Source organism: Canis lupus, chromosome 36 (assembly GCF_003254725.2).
Source record: "Canis lupus dingo isolate Sandy chromosome 36, ASM325472v2, whole genome shotgun sequence".
Taxonomy (NCBI): domain Eukaryota; kingdom Metazoa; phylum Chordata; class Mammalia; order Carnivora; family Canidae; genus Canis; species Canis lupus.
Genome location: NC_064278.1, coordinates 1,044,161 through 1,068,919, shown reverse-complemented (window position 1 = coordinate 1,068,919; position 24,759 = coordinate 1,044,161). Strand labels below are relative to the sequence as shown.

Here is a 24,759-nt window from a genome sequence, read left to right as displayed (position 1 = left end):
AACATTGCAGAGGTTGCACACACACACACACACACACACACACACACATGCATGTACACACACAGTGATTAAACTAGAGCTATATCTGTTTCATTTGAAGAAGCAGAAACTAAATGTATGAATAATTTTGGTATCTAAATCCTAGAAAGTACTGATAATTCTGTGAATAAATCTGTATTAGAATTTAAGTAATATTTATTCACTCTAGAAACTAGCCAGATTTGGTAACAATAAAATTATTTGAGGGGCTAATTATCTGAGCTTCTGAGTTGTTAATTAAAGACTCAGGATACGATGATACACCTTTACTGTTCAAATTCAGTATTTTCATAACATTCAATAAACATAATTTATACCATCTGTTTATTAACTTTCTGAACCATGAGTATAATTCAACATACTTGGAAAGAATTGCTGTAATGGGAACTGATATAATCATTTAATAGATTTATTTAAAATTATAACTGTTAAAGCTGATTAGCTAAAGCTGATGTAACTGTTGAAGCTAATATTTTTATTTATGTTCCATGGATAAAGATGATAATACTTCCCATAAAGAGAGTCATCTGATGGCATTCTGCTTATATTATTTCCCAGAAAGATCACTACATTCTTAAAAAAAAAATCCCATGCATTTTACTAAACTTAATTCACTTAACAAACACTTCTGGCACATTCTAAATTTGTCAAGCTTGGGATAGGGTTGTGGGGGCATGTTTTAACGAAAAATAATCCCTAAAGCCATAAAGGCTAAACCAGTCAGATTTCCCTTCAACAATTATTCTTTTTTAAGATATCTTTTTGTATATCAATTGTTAAAATATGTGTAATAGTCTGGAAGAAAACATGTGCAGTGTATATAACATACAGAAGATTAGTTATCAGAATACATAAAGATCTATGAATATATAAAAGGGCAAAAGATATCCCAAAGTAAAATGAACAGAGGATATGAATAAAAAGAAGAAATCCAAGTAATGAAAAAAGATGTTCATTCCTAGTAGCAATATGAAAAAAGAAACTAGATATATATGTAAATCTATATGCAAATATAAATAAATATGCACATATATGTGCACATGCACATACATATGCAAAAATAAAAATCTTGAAAATCTATAGTGGCGATAGTACATTGTAAGGACTCAAGAGTTCTGGTGGGATAATGGTTATAGTCTTTTTGAATGGAAGTTTTGAAAACATTTACCAAAATATAAATGCACATATTCTTAGACCTAATAAGCCAACTTCTATGAGTATATCTAACTAATAATAACAAATATCTAACACTAATTGAGTGTTTAATATTTGCTAAGCATTGTATTAAGTGCTTTATATATCATTTTTCATTTAAGTCTCAAAAACTTTATGGGGAAGGCCCTATTTTTATAACTCCCATTTTAGGGTAAGAAAACTAAGTATAGATAGGTTAAGTAAATACAGATGGGTAACTTGGAATGAGGATCTGAGTTAATCCAGGCAGTTTTTCCACCAACTCTCTCTCTCTTAAATTGCTATGTTCTTCAGAAATATCCTTCAGGTTCACAAAGATATTGTTTCAAGAATACTTTTGTAACTTTTTATAATAACAGACAACTAAAACCTGACAAATGCTTGTCATTATTGGTATGATTAAATAAGTTTTAATATATCAATGCAATATAATACTATTTAGCTGCAAAGTGGAATGATATAATCCTATGTGAATTATATGTAAAATATTACAGGACATACTACATAGTTAAAGGAAATTAAAACAGTACATATTATATGATTTTATTTACTTAATATATGTATATATGTCTGTATATGTATGCAAATGCATAGGAAAAGGAATTGAAGTATGGACATCAAATGCTTAAGAGAGATTTATTTTAGGGAAGGGGGGACAACAGTGGTGATTGAAACATGTATTTTATTTGCCTCTGACAAATACAGTAAGAAAAAGTTGAGCTCAATGAACTCTAAAAACCAACCAACCAAATACACAAAAAACCTCCCCAGATATAGTTTCTCTATTCACATAGCTTAATGGAGGGAATAAATACTCTAAAAATGCATAAATGCTCCAACACGCGAAAACCATTGGAGTTCTCAGGGAAAGGAACATAAATCTGATCCGTGAATGATGAATGCACGTGGATGATGATAGCACTTTATGCAGAGGTAAACTCATCCATTAACTCATCAAATACTATTAACTCATCAAATACTATTTTAAACATATGCAAAAACCTAAAAGCTGGAGGGAGCATCCTGAATTGTAGTCTCACCCAGTGGCACGTGGAAAACTAGGACTGAAAACATTTGGAAGAAAGGCCACAAGGCTGGGTGAGTGTCAGGTCACACAGGGCTGTGTTGGCCACATTTCGGGTTTTTGATTTTCTGGCAAATCATTAAAAGGCTGTTAGGTAAGTGAGGGATCAAATGAAATTTAGTTTTAGGAGTGTCCTCCAGCAATATGGTAAAAGTAAGTGAAAAAGTGGGCAAGCTTTGAGGCTGGAGGCCCATCGGGATAATCAGGAGTTTCTCTGGATGCAGATGACTGGAAGAATGAGGGTAACTGAAAGGATTTGAGAAAACTTAGCAGGTACACTAGAAAGGACTTAGAGATTAATTTGATTTTGATGCCTGTGAGTGAGAAAGAGAAATCAAGTAAAATGTAGGTAGTTCACATCAGTAATCCTTTTGAATCTTGACGGTGTGTCCCCCATGTACTAAGCGCTTAATTTCGTTTTTCATTTAAACTAATTAAATGTGACGTAGACAGTTTATTTTTTCAAGACAAAGGCAGCATCTTTTCTGTGTTTGTATCCCCCCTACCTGGCACATAGTAAAGATCATGGAACTTAATGTGTTTAATGAACCATAGCAAGGAAAAATGGTTGCCTGTCCACTTACCAACAACATTGAGTATAGCTGTCCTTCCTTACTTCCACATTTAGCATTTCATGGTATCAAGCAGATAAGTGAATTACATGTTATTACAATATAGCATATTAAAGTGATTTAAAATTTTCTCATTATTTCATACTTACTCAGTGATACCATGGTTGATTCTGCTGAAAAAGTGTTTATTAAATAATAAAAATACAAAATTCATAGGTTCAATGTACTTTATGTTCAGAATTGCTATACTCATTTCAGATTAATTCATGTTTACCCAACCAAAAACTGATATCCCTGGATTATTAAAAAAAAAAAAAAAACAGCATGTTGCACATTTTGTGGGAAACGTTAAAACCTGTGCTTATGGAATCAGCCTGGAACCACATTTTTATGACTTACAAAAGAAATTAGGCCCTACATTCAAAGTGTTGGTTATTAAATATTGTATCTTTAAAAAATCAGCATGTTGAAAAACATTTGTATTTCATAGATAAAAATTGTAGGAGATAGAAATGAATATAGTTCTTAAACTTTAAAAATGATCCAAAGATGCTGCTAACAAAGGCTGCCTTTGATGAACTGATTTTTCTAAAGTATTTTTAAAAGGTTAGCAAATCGAGTTAACCTTCAAAATAAGTTCAAGGATGTGTTTCTAAATGTGTGGTTTCTGTTTATCTGGAATACAGATCAAAACGCTGTGGTATTGCCAAAGGAAAATAAGCTGTTTTCCCAGTTACATTACAAATATCTTTAAAGTCTGCTTTGGGGATCTTTAAATTCTGTTTTCTATTTGCTTTTTCTTTTCAAAACAAGAGCACAAGCTGTTCATTAAGAAAAGGAAGAACAACTGGAGGTTATATAAGGACAGCTGCTTCTACTCACCATGTCAACTGATAAACAGTTAGACATCTACTGCCCCCAAAAGAAAATCAATATTTATAGAAGAGCCAGAGTTTCAAATATATGGTTAGTGTTATGACTACACTCGATTTTAAAGTTCTTAAGCTTTTTACCTGTGACCACTAGGAAAACATGCTGCCATTTACAGTGGGTTGCTCTGTGAAAAGTGGTTTCTGCTTACATCACTTCATTTCAAAGAATTCGCTCAGACAATCGGATTGCCTCAAGCTGAAACAGCAGCCCAATTACTAGTAAAAACTGCCTCAGACTTTAAAAGCCTGCAGGGCTTTAAAAATCAATGATGCTATAGTATTTGCATCCTAAAAAAGGCAGCCAAAAAGCAAACTAAAATGTTGGAAACGTGTTCTTCAACACTATTTCAAAGTATTTCTACTCTTCATTCATCTGTTTGGGAGACATAATTAGACACTGCCAGTTCTATCGATATTGCCAATGGCTAATGAGCACAGGCAAAGACCATTAGGACATAGAGCAAATATTTTGAAAAAAAAAATCAGAGAAGGGTAATTCACATACATAGTCACTTATACATCCCATTGTAACTTTAAGCTAATGGGGGTCATGAGAAAAATAAAAATCAGCATATGTAAAAGTAATCTTCTTTCAAGTTTTTGGGCTCCTGTATTAGGTTGCTCTATTACAGAATGTTATTATCTACCTAAATTGTGTCTGTTTGATTTTATATTAGTCCTGGAAGGGAAGATTGTATTACTGTGTGCCCCCATAATTATGATGTAATCATCACACCCTGAGAACACAGGTAAGCCAAGGGGACCTTCTTTTGGGATGGCAAACACAGTGGCATGACATCGCAGATATATGAAGGGCACCTTTCATCTCTCTCATATCACTGTGTCCTTAATCAGGGGTTAGATCAGAGAAATGGGGCAAAGGCTCCCAATTTGCTGCAATTCTTGTGAGTTTCCCTGGTATAGAACAGACATCCATAGAGAATTCAGTAGAAAAGAGGAAACATAAGTGGCTTCCTTTTAAAATACGTGCATTCATTTAGTCATTCACTGATTCTTCTAATTATTTAACACATAGTGTTTCAAGGACTGCAAAGTGACAGGAAAGTTGCTAAACACAGTAACTACAAGTCGTTGGATACAGAGACAAGTAATAAACATAAAACACTATGGTGCATGGTAATAATGGATTGGCCATGACATCAAAACTGCAGAGCATACACTTTTGAGAGAGAAAGAATACCGGGTTTTTTCAGCACAGAGCTCCAGCAGAAACCAAATAATAAAGTAGGTATGGAGTATCTTATGGGGTATATTGAAAGGAAGCAAAGTTGTCAGAATTCATTTTATAAAGGCTCAGTACTTAAAGATCACATTCTGAGCAATTGCATTAGAGGAGAATAAGATTCCGTGATAGAAGCTCTGGTGTAAAAAGTGAGAGTCCCCTCACAAAAGATGCCCAACCACTTGGGCAAATTAATAGAAAACAGATTGATAGATCATTCAATCAATAGATACAGATAGATATTAAGAGATACATGAAAAAAAATATTATTCCCTAGAAAGAATTATAACAATTTCCTTAGCCAGATTAAGGAAGTTCTAGAGAATTACACAGAACTCGATATAAGCTCTTTAGAGTTTTTCATAAATACATGGGTGTGTTTGTGTGTGTCTATGTATATTAGAGCAAAGGATGTAAGTCTAAGTGCAGATGTGCATGCATGTATTCCCCTATTATCCCCACGCACCAACCATTCTCTTTACAAACTTTCCTGTTACTCAAGAAGATGAAAAATAGAATCCCAACAATTCTAGATGATAGCAAAGAATCCATGATTTTAAGAGTATCAGAAACCATCACTAATGACTAAAATCGTTATTCACTCAAAAAATGCTCAATATCATACGACTCACAGATTCCTGATTTTCCAATACAACCTATTTTATCTATTTTTGGATGCTCTGAAAGCTGCCTAGGGCTAGAATTGTTTTTGGCATCCAACTCTAGTTTCCACTTATTTCCCTTCCTTTTCCACAGAAGCAATTTATTGTTTTGTGTTTTTGGTTTTTCCTGTTTGCCCATACTACCAGCAGGCAGGTCCCATGTTCAGCAATGCTGACAGTCTCGGAGACATATAGAAACATAAATGCCCATTAGGAAATTCGTAGATGTTTTCAAACATATTCCCCAAATGTCCTCTTCCTGGTTTCCAAAATACCTTTCCAGATTTAAATGAGCCCATCTCTTAAGAGCAATACGCTTCCAAATGATATTTATTGTAATGTAAAAATTACACTTTCCAGAATATACACAGTCCCTGTTGAGCAACATAAAGTCAATAGTTAAACAGTTAGCAAGCTTTCCTTTTTACCCTTTAAACTCTAACACTTGTCACTTCATTACTGTTCGAGAAATGGTTCTACCATTTATCTGCCTTTTTCATTCAATGGAAAAATTATACAAAAGACTAACACAGCACTTTTAACAAATAATATTCATTGTGAGTGGATATAATACACTTGGTTGAAATAATTCTCAATTACTTATATTCCTGAATATGAATTTATATAATCACACATAACACATTTCTTTCTTCCGTTACTCCTTTCTTCATATTTGAGTTTATATATTTCTACAAGTAGTGATTTGAATTCAGAAAGGATCATCAAAAGAAAATGAAAAGGTTATATAAATGTCAACGCCTTGCTATGAATTTTACAGGTTCTTGCGGAACTCAACTCTGAGTATCTGGACTGGCTTTCTACTATAAAGAGAAATACTTCTATGCGTGACATAGTTCCTGACAATAGCTTCTTGACATAGAAGAAGCTTGAAGAGTGTGACAAAAATCCTTCTTAATCACACATTTACACATGCATTGCCCTCATTTTTCTTTTGCATAGTAATACTGGATCTTAATAAGAAGGCTTATACTGCTTATTGCCTCTTTATCTACAAAAGAAGAGTTTTTACAGCCTCATCTATACTTTCAAAAACTAGAGCATGCCAGTTAGAAACCAAACTGGTTTTTCCAAACCATGTAATACATTTTAACATACAAAAAGAGGAGGTGAGCATGATATTTTGTTCTCGTTCTTCTGGGCTATATAATAATGGCATTGATGAACACATGGCTAAACATAAACTATTGAAATAGAACTTTAAAAATTACTTTATCAGTATGGTTGGATCCCATCATATGAATTTATGTTTTGGTCTCTGTCTAAACTTTGAGATCTTGATAGCCCCTGTGTCTTCTCTTTGTTTGTGTCTTCTCATAATGCCTCATTTCCTTAAAAAACAATGTAATGTTATCAGAGGTAATTTTTATAAGTAGTATGTTGGAAAAATTCTAGAAAATTATAAAAATGAGATCATAATCATAGCACCCGGGTATGGAATTGTCTCACTCCTTTTTTTTCTTTTTTAGTTCTTTTAAAAAAATTAAAATTCTTTATTAAAATGTATTTTCCTTTTAAATTCTTTTTAAATGAATTTTTTAAAATAAATGATTTTTATTTTTAAAAATTTAGAAAAGTATAAGGAAAATAATGAAATTACTCCTAGTGCCACCATTCAGAGATAGTTGACCCTTACTTTTATTTTCATATCTACTCTCTGTGACTAAAGTAGGATATTTTATTATCCTATGTTATGCTTTTCCACATATCAATGAGTAATTGACAGTGATTTAATATTTTTTAAAAACATAAATTTTAATATCTGCATAATTTACCACCCTATATCTTCAGGAAATCATTTAGTCAGTAGAAAGCATCTCTGTTTAAACATTAACAAAATTTCTTACCAACTCAGCCAGGTTTATTTGTGAAACAAGGAAATATAAGATTACTTCTCCTTAAAATTTTTTTTCCTTAAATTGAGCTAATACATGTGGATCTCTCTGTGTACTGCTTACTCCCCTTTTCTAGCATAAAACTTGTGCCATGAAAGAAACAAAGAAAAAAGAGTATTTAGGCATTTGAGAGAAATGTAGTCTTTCTCACTTTAGATGAAAAATGGCTTAATAGTGCAACTTTCACAAACACAATTTTGGGCATTACTATGGTGATAAACAACATTTTATTTAAACTAGTCGAAAAGTAGCAATATTTGTAGAAACAAACCTTCAGCATGTTTAAAATTTTATTTTCCCTTGCAGAGGAAAAAGACGTCAGATTTATTTACCTGGGGATATGATATAGAAGAAATCTTTAAATTCATCCATCCAAACTTCTGCTAGTCTCCTGTTGTTTTTGTTGATGACATGACCAGTGCCACCAGGGAAAGTGTATGGAGTTGCCTTCCGAAAAACGTGACCAACGTGGGAGCAAGTCACAATCTCCAGAGAACCTCCACATTGCCAAATCTGGGAAAAGGAACAATCATCATATCACAATCATTATCAACAATGCAGTAATATTTTCTAACAAGTAACTGAGGCTAACTAAGTCCAAATCTTTAGATTGTACATGGTTCAAGCAAACATTAGATAGATACAGAATTTAGAGCTGGTATACTAGCTCGGCAAAAGTTTCTAATTTAGAATACTTTGATAGGTGTAAATACTACAGCATTGGATTTGTGAAACTAAGATGCATTTATTTTTTCATGTGCCTTTATCTACCAAATTTTCAGTTTCTAGTAGTTAACCTATTTGCTACTTAATAGATATTTAGTATCTAAGATCTGCCATGATTTAATGAATTTGCACACGTTAGATGCCATGGTAAAGAACTAAATTTGATTTGGAGAAAAACCAACTATATTCCATTCATCTGCACTTTTTAATGACCATTAATTCTCAGCTGTCCCATGACCCCTGTCCCTTACAACTTTGGATATGTCATTCTTATTAAAATGTGTTAGGACTCCTTTACATCTGCACAACATGTATGCATCCTTCAAAATCTGTCCCTGGTCATTTATTCTAGGAAGCTATGTGGAAAGGTTTAGTATTTTGTGACTTTTGTACTTTAAACATCCTTTTAAAAAAGATTTATTTTAGAGAGAAAGAGAGAGCACATGCACAAGCGGGGGTAGGGGAAGAGGGAGAGAATCCTCAAGCAGACTCCCCACTGAGCACAGAGTGCAGTTTGGGGCTGGATCCGATAACCCATAAGCTCATGACTTGAGCTGAAACCAAGAGTCTAGCACTCGTCCAACCCAGTCACCCAGGTGCTCTTTGAACATCCTTTCATGAAGAATGATTACAGTCTTATAAGCAATTTTTACTTCACTATCTCTCCCTTAAAACTATAAACTCCTAGGAAACATATGTCATACTGTCCTGGACTTACTGTGCAGTTGAGGCTAGTTATTTAGTATCCCTAATACATTTATTTCTATGAAATCACATTGTTTAGCCTTAGGTATACTAATAACATTATGTATATGTGCATGGTATATATAGATATCCAGACATATGACACACACCTGCATATGTTTATTACATACATGTAACACATAGCTTTTGTGCCACATGTTATTTATCCCAATAAACAAGAGCCATAGTTATCAGTATATATAATTGGAAGGATTGGATTTTATACTGTAACTAATAATTGCTCTTATTTTAAGGAGAGTTGCTTATTTTGAAAGATAAAGTTTTCCCCAACTGGCCTCTTAAGCAATACTCATCTTAGAAGATGGTTGTCCTTGGGCTTGGGTAGCAGTAAGACACGTTCATTTTTTCCAGAAGGTGGGAGGTGCCAAATAACAAATTGTATTCATCAACACCGGCTTGTGCATTACCTATGCGATCCTTTCTTTCTCATTTTCCAATTGTTTAAGCAGCATAATACTAAGAGTAAAGAAATTTCAACCTAACACTAAAATGTAAGTATAAAATATAAATGAAATACAAAATAATATAATTCGCTATACCCTCAAAAGACAGGATAGAGCATTCTTAAATAATCAAAGTTTTTAACTGGTAACTCTGTCATCTTTGTAGCATTAAATCTATAAACTGTCTTGGAATTAAGCAATCTTTACATTCTTCCGTCCCATTATGAGGGAGGAAGTTGATCCTTCTCCTATCAAAGATAAATCAATACTTGTATGTCAGTCTAGACCATATGCCTAAGTCTGTCTTAGAACGTCACTGGTCTAGTTCACCCCTGGATTTCCTCCAGAAACATCAATAATTTTGCTCATTACTAGATTATGGTTACCTTCACATAACATCTCATTAATCTCCTATCTTTAAAACAGATTTAAAAAATAAACACTGAAAAGGTTACAAACACATCAAAAGTCCTTCCCTTGGTCCACATTCTCTTGGTTCAAAGTATCTCATTCTCTGTTTCCCTTCAATGTAAATTAACATAAAATTTTAATGGATACATGTTGTTTGCCTTCCGAATTTTCATCCACCTTCCTACTCATAGTGAAATGCTGTTTATTTTGGTAGCTCCTCCAAAATTGCCATGGTGAAAAACACAAATTTTTCCTTTAATGAATATCTAGTGGACTTCCTTTCTTGGATTGTCCTGCTTTTCCTCCCTCCCAGTACTCACTGTTTATATGTTTTTCGCTCTAAATTTATATTGAAATGTTAGCTTCTACCTTCCTTTATTCATTCTCCTGATGGTCTTATTCACTCCTGTCATTTTTTTACATAGGATCTGAATACTCAACCTCAACAGTGACATCTCAACCCAAGCCTCTTCTCTGGGATCCAGACTGTGTATTCAAACACCAACTTGGTATCTGCTCTCACATGTCTCAGACGCACCTGAATAAACAAGTCTGAAGTGGAACTGTTAGTTCATCCCTGCCCTATCAGCCAGGTTTTACCTTTTTAGTCCTTTTAATCATCAATAATTGGTGCCACCACTAACTCAGGAGGTCAAACAAACATACAGACAAATCAAAACAACAAGAAAACCCAAAACCTCAAAACCATAAAACAACAACAACAAGAAAAAGAAGGAAAAATGAAAAAGTAAACAGAAGCTCCTCCCCCTTGGTCTTGGTAAACCCTAGAGGTCATTATTGACTTTTTTTTTTTCATCACTTATATTCAATCTGTTAACAAATCCTGCCTTTGCTATCTATAAAATTAATAATTCTCTATATATCCATCTCTCTCCATCTGTCCACCACCATCCTTGTCTGTCCACCAACATCTCTTGTGTTTCAATTGCAGTAGACTCTTAATTGTCTTGCTGCTCTCACTGTTGCTCTCCTATAATTCGTTTTGAACCGAGAAAGCACAGTGGTCTTTAAAAAAACTAATCATTTCATTTTACTTCCATGTTTAAATACTTCCATAGTTTTTTACTGAACTGTGAATATAAACCAGATCCTTCAGCAGGGCCTCGCAGGCCCTACGCGATGCTCTCCCGCTGTCAGTCAGCACTGGGGATATTGGCCCTCTGCCATTTCCTGGAATAACAGATCGCATACGCTCACACAACAAAGCCTCCATGCGTGCTTTCCCTACACCTGGAATACGACTATGGACTATCGGACTGCCTCTGTCCCATACTTCTCATCTTGGCCAAAGCATCCCTGCATCACAGAGCTCTTCCCTAATTTCCATATTTAAAGGGCCCCTCTCCAATTGTTTTCTGAATTAGCACCTTATTTATTTCCCTCTTTGCTTATCACAACCTGTAGTCTATTTATTTGTTTGGCTGTGCACTCCCTGCACTAGAACATAGACTTTAAAAGGGCAACGGAGCGATCTGGTCATTGTTTACCCCTACCCCCCACCTGCAGCCAAGCCCGGTGCTGGTTACACAGGAGATGTCACTGCATGTTGGTTGAATGGAAACATGAGTAACTCAAAATTAACTACCAAGATTAATATTTAAAAAAGCATCCGTGGCAGAATGAGGAGATTTAAACAGACATATTTTGAAGGTGTTTTAAACAGCATTATATTTTTGGTATCAGATTAAGCAGAGTAGTCTAATGAAATGAAATGCCACTGTTATTCCACATGCTCTGGGAATTGAGGAAGCTCTTTGGAGGTCACAGCACAACAAATAAACATTAGAAATGGTTGGTGACTTGTGACAAACAAGTTGCTAAATGATACAATCTTAATTTTTAATTTTACTAAAGTAACCATTTAGGCAAATTCACATTATCACTCTCTTAAAAACATGATTTAGTGAAGACTCAGGTATTTGTGCTGTGACCGAGCCGTTCAGCAAGGAGCCCCAAATTCAGAAGAAATAGCACATGGTGTGTTTCACTGGGGAGGGAACTTCAGATATTCTCTTCATTGTGCAGCGTCCACGGCAGGGTTCCTCCTCCTCTGCGGATGAGGCACGAAGGAAGAGCTGCTCTCCTGCTTCACCCAGCTCATGTGGGGGAGCCACAGAAGTGAAGGAGATGCTGGCATTTCACTCCCTGTCGGATAATTGCCAAGCGGTAAAATCATCAGACGGTGCTGGTGTTGCCATCAGTACACAGCCGACTGTAATGAGTGAGATCGTGGGAAAGCTGCAAGTGTAAGGAAAACCCTGATTCTAGTAAACTAGGAAACACTCCTCTCCTGGAGAATCCTGAAGGTGGCTGCAGGGGGGAGGGGGTAGGGGGTATTGCCCAGCACGTTGCAGCACAATTGGTAGAGGTTCCAGTGACGTAGCAATCCTGGTAAGGGACAGTCTTTGGAGAACTGGCCAAGACTTTTGTGGTTCCCCAACTCTACAGACCATGGAATACAGAAGAGGGAAAATGAGCTGTGAGACAGCAAGATGGCGGATAAGCAAGATGTTAACCTTGAGAAGGCAGTTGCAGACCATACAGAGTGAGGGAGAGACTAAGATTTAAACTCTCTGCCAAAAAGCTCTTGGATAACACAGACGATAGAAGGTGAAGCTGAGAACACATATGAGGAAACAATGAAACTGTGCATAGAAGACTCGTGGATGAAGGCCAGTAGAACCAAGTGCGACCAAGTGAGCCAGCAGCAGGCGGCCATCGGAGAACATTCAATCAGGCAGGGCCTGACATTTCTGTAGCCCTCCTATTTGACATGCCCTGGGGGAGTGGGACCCCAGAAGACCCTGCCTTCCCCTTTCCAAGTGCTTCTGTCAGCATGCGCCGGGGGAGAGAAGAGAATTTGAGGCATATACCGCTTATGAAGCCAAAGCTTTAAACTGAACGTTACTAGTATTTTTAATAACTGAAAGTGGCTAGAAAGCTATTGAGTATATCCTCAGTGACATCAGGATTGGAAGGGAATATTCCTCACAGCATTATACAATGATTAGAGGGAAAAAATCATTTTAATTGTGCTTCTTTAAATTTAGCCTGCACAATAAACCCTGTCACATACAAACCAGTGACTGACAGCTGGCTTCTGAGTTCACAATCTGCCTTTTTGCAAATACGGATTACCACTGTGGTTAGGTAAGTGAAGTCACTTTACTTCCACTCTGTCACTTCTTGGCATTACCCTGGTTTGTAGGCTTCTGGATTCTTTGTCCCAAATAGGTTCACAGAAAGAAGAAGGAAATCTACTTTGAAAATATTCAAAAATTAAGTTCCAGTGGTCTGTCTCCTTTCCCACCTAACAGGCAAAGGTAAGGGGATATGCAAGTGCTGATTTTTGATTACCATGCTAATAGGACTGCAATAGGACTTTGTGTGCACATGGACAGGCCTAATGCAGTAATGGCTGTTGACTTACAAGACAGAAAGCAGACTTGGCCCTGACTTTGCTCCCCACAGAGGGAGGCCATTCTTACGTGTATTTGGGAGAGGTGACACAGGTAGAGGTGACTGTTCCGTGACTCAGTATCTCTTGGCTGAGGCTTTGCTTGTGAGCTACAGACTATTGAATAGAATGGAATAAAGTAAGTACCTCTCCCATCGCCTTCAGTGCTCAGAGAACGTGTGGATTAACACTCTTATTGCGCTTCCCAGGTAAAGCCTCTCCTCAACATTTGCACGAAAATGAAAAGATTGAGATAGGGATGCATAACATCACTCGTTAATTAGGCTGATATCTGGTCATAATAAGACCTAGTTAGTTAATACAAAAACAAAACATTTAGTTGATCAGATGTTGACCAAATGGTTACCCTGTACTCAGTAGACACCCCAGTAATGTGAAATAATTCAGACATAAAGAGTTTACAGAAAACCATATGGTTAAGTATTAAAGCGGGAATAACTCAAACTGAGTAGGGACCCCAATAATTACCACGATAATTTTCTGTAGCATATTCTCAATAAATATTTCAGAAAAATGGAAGAAAGGAAGCAAAGAAAAAAAGAAGGAAGAATATGACACAGTCATTAAAAAGCTGGGCTTGGAAATAAGGGAGTAGAGTTCCTCCAGCAGTTCTGTCGCTTACTGTCTGCGCATACTCGTGAAGCTTATTCAGGTCTTCAAGACTTTAACTTTTCCTCTGAAAAATAGAGATATAACACCTACTTCCTAAGACCCTAAAAAGATAGTGTATATCAAGCTTTGTGCCTGACACCTCATATGGGACGAAGCAAAAGGTTATCTGCATATTACTTAACTTTTATCGTTGTTTTTGAGGGAAACCAACACCTGTAGTGAATGGACCTATTGTTGCTTCTTTAAAAATACTTTGTTTAAACCTTGGTAAGTTTTGCCTCTTATTGGAATTGCAATATTAACATCCAGGGTTTTAGGTACAGTGCAGAGTTTAAAAGAATAACCAATTAGTTTCCAATTAGAACACTACATTTTGTTCTCCTCTGAAATTATTTTACAGTGTCTGAAAAAGCAGCAGAAACTGAATAAAACATGAGGTTTCATCCACATGAGCATGTGATGTCCAGATTACTTTGAATCTCGGAGCATATCTGATGGTTACTTTCCAGGCTTCCTACGGATTAGTATTTGCACGTTGTATCTCTCAAGTAAATCTGACCATGGACGAAATACAAACTGTCCTTTTATCCACAGAGGATTGAAGCTAGCCAGTCACTTGTTTTCTTTCCCAGATATTTTTATGAGAGTCTTTTGGTGATAGAAAAGGTTATTAATCAAAATGTAAAATGCCCATTGCTCATTTGACTATCTGCTTGATTTTCTTCCCCCAGCTAGAAGACAATTAACGAACATCCATTATCCTTTTCATGTTTTTTGGCACCTACATCAGTGACATTTTAATTAAGGTTCATAAACTTCATAAGCTCCAACTCTGCAATCTCAGTTCTAGTGCTACTATTTCTAATTTTACAGCTGTTGTGCCAAATTCATGCAGCTGCTTGTTTTTATACTAATCTTTATCCCCCCACCGCCAGCCCACACACAGGCTATCTCTGGCACAAAGTCACTGTTTAATATGGCCTTAGTAACAGCAACAACAACGTACCGTAGAGGCCGTGCGGCACCACGGCTGTGAGAGTGTAGACGCTAGCTCCTGAGGTCACATCCTAGCTCCGCCACTTAACAGCAGGGTGAACTTGGTGACTTTGTCTTTCTGGGCTTCATGTTTTGGGTAATAACATGAGACTGACAGAGTAGACCTCAGAGGGTTGTTGTGAGGTTGTGGTGAGATCAGTGCTCATAAAGATACTTTGCCTTTATGTGAAAAATGAATCAAGATGGAGTAAATGGGAAAGATTTATTGAAGAGACTGCCCCAATAATCTAGGAAAGTGAAGAAAAGGACTTGGATCAGAGTGATGGGATTGGAAATAGAGAAATGTATTAACTTGATATGATTTGGGGAATGAAGACTAAAGATTAATGTATGTGCTTTCCCTTTTTCATGTTTCCCTATCAAGCCCAACATATATTTTCTTCTGGGGTGGACAGTTCTTAACTGTGCCAGCTTTCATGGATCTCAGTTTCTACTGACTCACAGCAGCTACCACTTACAACCTCACTCTACGCAGCTCTCAATTCTCTATAGAGTGTCATGTAAAAAGTTCTTGTGTGCGCACGTGCCCATGTTTGTATATATATATCTATGTGCATGTATATTTAAGTATATGTATATATCTTATTTACATATATCAATCATTTCCCCAACCACATTATTATCTCTGAGAAGAGCATCACATGTTTCACTTTGTGAAATTGAATATCATCATCACATGAAATTAAAATTTACTTTGTAAAATTGAATTTCATCATCATGTTTTACTTTACAAAATTGGCCTAATTCGCATATAGCAAAAAAAAAAAATCAGAACTTAAATATACCATTTAATCAGGGTTTGCAAGGTTTAAAAAATGTATAGCTGATCTTGGAGCTCAGTACATATTGGCTGACTTACTGATTTATTATTATTGATACAGGGAAATCTGGAAAATGACACAGCATACAGAAAATGTATCTACCATAAGATGGAATTAGAAACGAAAGTGATTATTTTTTTAGTTCTGGCAAAGGGAAAACTGAAACAAGAAAATGATTACTCAGTTTTCACAGTATTTCATTCTGTTTATTGTTTGTTTCAAATAACCCATCTCAGCACTTTAATTCTCCACTTTGTTTATACATATTCAAGTAGACTGATGACAAATCCTTTAATTCTTACAACTGAAACAAAGTCTAAAAGAGACTTCATAGAGATGGTGCAGGCACTGTGATTCTTGATAGGCTGGCACAATCACAAGTGACGAAGTCACTAATTAAAGGGAACAGGTATAAGGGGTTCAGTAGGCATTTTCTATTTATTCTTGTTATGAAATTTGCCAGTTATTCCTCATAGTTGTTTTGATTGAGGAAAAGTCTTCTTTAATTAGTTGGCTTGACTTGACCTCATTTTCACTTCACAGTGTAACTGGGGAGATTCATGTGATCTGGAAGGGGAATCTAGAGCTGGGGTCACATCCTGATATCGTAACATCTCAAGATAAAGATTCTCATACAGCAAGCTGCTGTGGCCTGTAAGTGTGTACCTGGGTTGCAAGAAATCACAGAGTCAGCCTGCCCAAACAATGCATCCAGTACTTGGTAATTTAGTTCTTAAAACAAAAATTATCATTTAATGGAAAAGAAAAAGCACTAGATTTAATATCGGAAAACTATTCTTGAAATAAACACAAACTGAAAGTAAAATTTGGAGTAAGTCACTTAGTCTTTTTTTTTACAAGATTTTATTTATTTGAGAGAGAGCACAAGAAGGTGAAGGGCAGAGGGAGAAACAGATGTCCTGCTGGGCAGGGAGCTGGATGTGGGGCTCAATCCCAGGACTCTAGGATCGTGATCTGAGCTGAAGGCAGATGCTTAACTGATTGAGCCACCCAGGTTGTCCAATAAGTCACTTAATCTTGAGAGTCCTCATAAAATTCATACGTAAAAGAAGAGAAATTGAGGTTGATAATAGCTAAATTTTCTTCCAGATTTCTAGGATTCAGATTGATCTCTTAAAATTTTTTTTTTAATTTTTATTTATGATAGTCACAGAGAGCGAGAGAGAGGCAGAGACACAGGCAGAGGGAGAAGCAGGCTCCATGCACCGGGAGCCCGACGTGGGATCTGATCCCGGGTCTCCAGGATCCCGCCCTGGGCCAAAGGCAGGCGCCAAACCGCTGCGCCACCCAGGGATCCCACAGATTGATCTCTTTATATGGGACATACAACCACTTTTAAGAATCAGTTTTTTAGATACGAATGATACATCTCTCTCCAAATTTTAATCAACATTAGGCAAGCTGACTTGACTTTAGCTGTATTAGAAGGACATGTTGTGTAGATATTATTCTCTGATCATGAGAAAGTATGAAAGAGATAACACTGTAAAACTTATGAGGCAATCAATGTGGGGTTTTTCCCCCTCAGATTTGGGAGTTTCCTAGTTTAGAAAGGTTGCAAATAGTATAAAAATCAGGGAGGGGCACACCTGGGTGGCTCAATGGTTGAGCATCTGCCTTTGGCTCAGGTCATGTTCGGGGGTCCCGGGATTGAGTCCCATATCGGGCTGCCTGTATGGAGTCTGCTTCTCCCTCTGACTGTGTCTCTGACTCTCTGTGTTTCTCATGAATAAATAAATAAAATCTTAAAAAAAAAAATCAGGGAAATAACAAAACTACTCTTGTTCTCTCAGAGAATGAGGATTTTTCAGGAAATCAACATATATTCGAGTAATCTAAGTATCTTCTTTTCATATTGGCAAATATGAAATATGACTCAGACAAATCTGAGTCAAACTTACACTATGTCATATCCCACCAATTTGCTACTAAATTTTCCAGTTATCAGGTAAAGTACCTGATAAAAAGTACTTATTATCCTTGGGCATCTTGAATCTGATCTTTTTGTTTTTCAAGGTTTTATGTATTTGAGAGACAGAGAGAAAGCAGCGGGAGGGGTGGAGGGAGAAGCAGGCTCCCCGTGGCGAGCCTGATACGGGCCTGGATCCCAGGACCCCAGGATCACAACCTGAGCCAAAGGCAGATGCTCAACCACTGAGCCACCCAGGTGCCCCATGATTTCTTTTCAACTTAGAAATGAATTTCCTGAAAGCCCGAAGTTCAAAATGGACCCTTTCATACCCACTCACTTTCTACAAGACCTAACACATTAATTCTGAAATAAATGTCTTCAAGGAAAGTGTCCCAACCCATCTTTATCTTTTTGCTTTGCCAAAGACCTACCAAATGACTTGGGAATTAGTGGTGGGAGGGAAGGGGACATGGGTACAAGGAAGGCAGAGGAAAAGAAGATAGAGCAGAAGAATAGATAGGGGTGCCATACTGGGTGTGGTTTGAAGTGGGGGGTCTGTTTTGAAATGGAGCTAAGGGAGTGTGCATAGGAGCCGGCGTATGTGAGGCGGTAGGGTCACAGACACGGTCTTTTTACCTCCTCTCCCACTGTCCTCAGATCCAAGCACCTGTCCCCAGCAGTCAACACGCGTAGTGGAGACACCGCCAGTTCAGAGGCACCAATACTTTATGGTGTACATTCTACTACCTATCACTTTTTGCCTCTCAATGACTTTCTTTGTCTTGGAGCTTTCTGACCTTCAGAATTACCACACATCATAGCTACTGTATTTCTTGGTGTCAGGAGACTTGTTACTTGTCATTATTCCACATCTTATCAGGACTGCTGATATTGAAGAAATTCCCAATTCTCCTTTAGATCCTGATTGTGTTAAGGCAAACCTTCCATCTTCTGCCTAAATGACATGTATGGGTATAGCAGGCAAGAAATGAAAAACATAAAGCAGCCTACCGGATATTGCAAATCCTACGTAATATAAGGTGGTTCTGGTTAAGAAAATTAGTGTCTGGCTTTTCATATTTACAAAAAAAAAAGTATTGCTTTTTATATTAGTATAGATTGGTGCAAGCAGATAATTCATAAAAAAGAGCGGAAGTAATATGAGAAGCGGTCATACTTTTTCAGCTTTCAATGATCAATGATTTTAAAGTGTGATAAGTACTAGAGGTTTTGGAAGTATTTTCAGAGAATTTTAGGGGGGTATTAACTAAGACAAGAGTAGAATTAGTGGAATCTGTGCTTTCCTCATTGTACAGTTGACCCTATCAATAAATCTTGAATGTGAAAAAAACTGTATGTAGATGAGATCTTTGAGAACTAGATGGGAAAGGTCTGTGACTTACTAAATGATATTCGGGTCAGGTATTTTGCCTTCTACACTGGTGCGCTCCCGGGTCTGATGATCCGACTGCCTGTCCCATCCCAGGAACGGCTGCTGCTTCCAGCCGCAGAGCAGCTCCCACAGCTGCGGGTGCGGCCCTGGATTGCAGCCCGACGCTTCTCTCCGGGCCAGTAGACCACCGGGGGGCCCAGCTGCCCTGGGTCACGGCGTCGCCTGCCTCTTCCAGATGCCAGAGATACTTAAAGAGAAGGTGGATGGGGTCAGGGAAGGAAACCTGGTACCTCAGGAAGAGGCCCTGCAGTTACTCGCTGCGCTCTCCGGCCGTCGAGGGTCTACCTCAGGACTGGGCCGAGGCATTTTATGTTTAAATGACATTTCCTTTGCAAATTGTGAAGTGGTCAAATGCGTTTCGAATGTAAGGCCCGGAATAAAGTGGAGAGGAAGAAATGGCCCCTCCCCTCTCCAGCATTTTTCTTCAGGCCCGGCTGGTGCCTCTTTGCAGAGGACATCCCGGCCACCAAGTGTGTGTCCAGCACCGTGCGGGCTCCGGCCTCGAGGAGCTCACAGCCCAGCCAGGGGCCACCGTTGGTACTGGGCGCAGTACCGTCCACTCATCACTTTGCATTTGACAGTTGAAGAGCAGCCTTCAAGGGCTGGTTTAAGAGGTACTTATCCTAACACTAATCCCTTCATGGGCAGAATTTTCTTTTCCTAGTTTTTAGTCAGCTAGAGACATTTTGTTCCTTGTCAAGAACCTGAGACATTTTTATCGGAAGCTATAAGTTTTGCTTCAGATAAATACCTTCCCTAGGGAGCCCATATAGAGCTCTAATGCTATCAATGGAAAACTATGATTCCCTTCCAAAAAACCATCTTACAGGCATCTTTTTTTTTTTTTTTTTGCTATAAAATGCTTAGTGAGATAAATGTGAAACATAAAACATCCATATTGATGTCACCTCCAGCACTCATTACAAATACCCATAAGACCCACTGTGAAGGAAAATAATACTCCTTTGAGTTTTTGATCTTTTAAAATAAATTGGTAGTAGTCAATATACGCTATAACATACTTTTAAAAAAAGTGAAGAAATAACCATGAAAATAGCTACATGTAGCATGTCACTTTGCTCACTTAGTCACAAACAAGGAGAGTGCAGTGCAAAGTTTATTTGTCCAGACATGATGCGCAAGCACAGCGAAGAGAAGTTCTGGTCTCTGTTTTGTTAGAACTGTAAGATGTCATTCTCGTGACATTTAAAGGTTCTTTAATAGAGAACACCAATCCCGGTTCAAATGCCTGCTAAAGGTGTGTTTCATCCAAAATTTGCTCTTCTTATCAAACCTGGATATCAGGACCACCCTCTCTGTGGAGAATTCCCGGCTTTCTACTTCTTTGCCTTTAGGAACAGCTGACTGACTTTCTATGCATTTCTACCTTGAAAACATCTCATGTTGCCTTAGTTGCTTTAGGAATACAAGTCAACTCTTCTCTCCAAAGTTAACCCCTGCCCTTGGGATCTTGAACTCAGAATAGAGGAGGACTAGTCTTGGAGCAGAGGATGTGGGGTTGATGTTCAGTCCTGCCGATTTCTAGCCACATGACTTAGTTTCTTTGAACCTCAAAACCATTATTTAGAGAATAAGACAGTGATGACCACTCACTACAGTGTTCTGGTAAGGACACAGGAAAATGATGAACATAAAACTGGTACAAACTAGAAAGTGTTGAACAGAAATCCCTTAGTATCTTTAAGATTCTTTCAATACCTGCAAGTATTTTTCTTAATTGTGCCTTCCTCTTTATTTTTAAATATCACCTACTTTTTCGAATCCTTCCTATCAGCTTACATTTTATCTTACCCCCACATGACAAAATAAAGTAATAGCAAATATAAGATAATCAATGTGATCATATTTACGCTTTAAGTTACTATGTGTTTTCTACTTGCTGGGCAACTTCTTAAAAGAGTTTTTTTTTTTTTCCTCTACATATCTTCACAATCCAATTTTCTTCACATCTTATATTCTAGTATCTTGATTCTATCATCTGCAACTGCTCATGAAGCTTTTTATGAGCTTTCATTATTCTTTCTTCTCTGTAGCATTTGACACTGTTGACAATCACCATAACTTTCTAAGTTTTTGTGATATATACTTGCTCTTCTCTGACAGTCTTGACTTAGCATTCAGTTTCCCTTTTTTTCTCCCACCCCTAAATGTAGGTGCTACCTAAGGACATGCCTTCCTATTCTGCTCTCCCTATTTTCTTTCTTGGCAAACTCATTGATTCTCACATGCTCATTTAATTATAAATTCTGTAAAGCTAACTCTCAAATCTGTCACCTTCTCTATACTTTGCCTCAACATTGCAACACATTTCCAACTTCTTCAGGTATGTCTTTAACTTCCCATGACCTTAAAGAACCAGGAATTTCTTCTCTGTTCTCCAACTATGAAAAGAAATCTTATAGTTCCTAATGTCTTCTCTAGCAGGGTCAGGGAAATGATCAAGGAGCATGAGCTTTACATCAGTCCTAATCACTATCCAGATACATCTTTATAGAAATTGTGTGGGACACTTTGCCCTTGAACAATTTATTTATATTTCCTTATCTCAATTAAAGAATTGTAGAAGGCATGATAATTGGTCAAACCCCAGTAGCTTTGTTTGACTGGTTTAAAGTATAGAATATAAAAAAAAAAAAAAAATTAAAGTATAGAATATAAAATTAGCTGGCCAGTTAAATCCCAGAATTTAAATATAAACACGAAGAATTTGGCTGGCCAATTAGATAGAGAAAAAATAAAAAATTGGAATTGCATATTGCTGGACTATGAAGTAATTAAATGAATAGAAAAATGTAGTCAAACATTTGATAATGGAATGTTCATGAAGAAATATATTTTAGTATTTACACAGCATGATGGTGTAGAGAAGAGCTAAGAATTCTACACCAAAATTTTGATTTCAATTTTACCCTATTCGCAGTGTAAACCAGTGGCTAGTTAGATTATAAAAGCTAAGGATTTTTAATTCATCAGGTTTGAATTTTTGCAGATGTAGTAAGACTGTTAATTTGGATTTAGTTTTAAGGATAATTTAAAAAATCTACAAGTACAAAATAAAATAAAATAAAATAAAATAAAAACTTAATAAAATTTAAAAAGATCTACAATTACCTTTTAAACGATACTTAAAAGCCCATTTTATTGATACTTAATACCCAAATTCTGAACAGTTGGATCTAAGTATTCCCTCCACATTATTTCACACCTTCAAAAGAATCATTCCTAGTATCTAGAATGTTATTGCTGAAATCAGTCAGCCTTATTTAAATAAGTGTCATAATTGCTTTCCTTTTTTAACTACATTTCTGGTTGACTAGAACAACAGTAAAACGATTGGTAGTCATGTACTTAAGATAGACATCACTAAGTGTGACAGTATAATCATAGCTTAAGATGTTGCACATTTATTGCAATAGTTACCATAGAGATTTAAATTTAGCTCTTTAATAAAAATTGCATGAATTCAAGTTCGAATGCATTAATTTTGGCTAGTAAGGTGCACGAGGTTTCCCAACTGAATGCATATAAATATAGAAACAACAGTTTTGGAATTATGTCCTAGAAATCTTTAAGGTATCAAATACTGGCATATAAAAATAATTGCTTCAATTTCATGAGTTTTTAGTGGATACTTCATTAATTCTGTCACTTGAACCCTAGTTCTGAAAAATACATATTTCATAATTTAGTTATATGTTATTCATGTAATTTTCAAGTGGGAAAACACAAGGTGGGGAGACCAGACATTCTAGCCTAAACTTATGTATGGCTCAAAGCACAAGGGAGACCCACGGGACTATAGATCTGAGAGCTTGGGATATTTGTGATCCTGTAGACTTGGAATGCAAGAATTCAGCTCACCATTTCATAGTTGCCTAAGGCATATTTTCTTTTTCGAGAAATAGAGAGTGCATAAGTGGGGGTAGGGGGATGAAGGGGTAGGACACAGGGAGAGGGAGAAAGAATCTTTTTTTTTTTAACCTATTTACTTATGTTTAAATTCAATTCATTAACGTATAGTGTATTATTAGTTTCAGAGGTAGAGGTCAGTGATTCATCAGTCTTATATAACACCCAGTGCTCATCACGTCACATTCCCTCCTTACTGTCCATCACCCAGTTACCCCATCCTCCCACTCCCCTCCCCTTCATCAGCCTTCATTGTTTTCTATGATTAAGAGAGAATCTTAAGCAGGCTTATGCCCAGCACTGACTCAGATCTCAGGACCCTGAGATCATGACCTAAGCTGAAATCAGGAGTAAAGATGCTTAATCCCCTGAGCCATCCAGGTACTTCAGGTTTTTTGTATTTACCCTATCCTGCATTATGCTCTACCCTGAATGTTCCCTACTTAAATAAATACTTGGGCAACTGGATTCTCCTTGTCAATTGGTCTTAACTAAAATACTTCCTCAGAGGTCTTCCCTGAACACTCTAAGGTAATGCAGGGCTCTGCTCCTCATTTTATTTTATTCAATGTGCTTGTCTTTATCTGAAATTAGTGGGCTAATTTGCTTTACTCATTTATTGTCTACCATATACCTCTAGCATAAGGTTATAAAATTAAATTACTATTAGTACATTTTCTGAACTAAGTTTACAAGGTTTATTTGAATTTAATGTCAGATTTATTCCATTTAATCAAGCCAATATATATCAATGATCCTTAAAATTTCAATACTAGAAATGTTTTTTAGAAGTTATTTGGAAAATAAATATTTCAAAGTTAATTCACAGCAGCACATATTTAGACACAAAAAGAAAGCTAAATATTTCATCATCAGAATATTTTAGATGCCCTTCAAATATAAATCAGTAGGATAAGTGCTTGTTTCTCAGCACCATTTTCTATGATCAAGTACACTTAATGGGAGGTGTTAGTAAAATCTGGCCATAACAGAAGGTGTCAAACTTTTCTGTGCAATAATCTGAGCACATTAACATTCTTCATATAGCTGTTTTTATTACCATAAATTTAAACAGTTAAGTTCTTTCATATTTAGGATCAGAAGGATCATAAATATTTTTATAGTAAATGTGGGTGTGTATGAGATATTTGTGTGTATTAGCAGAGAAAGATGAGAAAACACAGAGTTGGAGTGTGTTTCCCAACATTTCAGATATTTGTCTCTAGTACAGATTGTTAGTTTCTTAATGTACTAAAACTCATGAAAAAAGCCAGGTATACCTGGCCTATTGAATATATACATGGAAATTCTGCTGAGAATGTTTGAAATAAGCCTCTATTTGTTAAAGAATAACATTGTTAAAGATGTTTTTTTTATCAGAGTTGAGAAATCAATAATTTCTCCTTGGTGTACCTTTAATTCTATTAAGTAGTTTAATCCAAGAAGATAGAACAAAATTTAGAGTTATCTT

The 24,759-nt window shown here is 36.6% G+C and overlaps 1 protein-coding gene and 1 long non-coding RNA gene across 6 annotated transcripts in view; one reads left to right on the top strand and one right to left on the bottom strand.

The window, feature by feature from the left end:
* LOC112674750 (uncharacterized) overlaps window positions 1-10,547 on the top strand; it is a 40,754-nt gene extending 30,207 nt beyond the window's left edge. Inside the window, exons 2-6 of the long non-coding RNA XR_003145564.3 lie at window positions 3,703-3,855; window positions 4,499-4,570; window positions 6,505-6,853; window positions 7,946-8,216; window positions 10,410-10,547. This is a non-coding gene — a long non-coding RNA (uncharacterized LOC112674750). The remainder of the gene's footprint in view (window positions 1-3,702; window positions 3,856-4,498; window positions 4,571-6,504; window positions 6,854-7,945; window positions 8,217-10,409) is intronic.
* The window catches only part of GALNT13 (polypeptide N-acetylgalactosaminyltransferase 13), a 541,363-nt gene that overhangs the window by 144,879 nt on the left and 371,725 nt on the right, over window positions 1-24,759 (bottom strand). For all 5 annotated transcript variants that reach the window (XM_035698790.2, XM_049106172.1, XM_035698788.2 and 2 more), the window contains one exon: window positions 7,972-8,152. In XM_035698790.2, coding sequence (XP_035554683.1) covers window positions 7,972-8,152 — 181 coding nt within the window. The remainder of the gene's footprint in view (window positions 1-7,971; window positions 8,153-24,759) is intronic.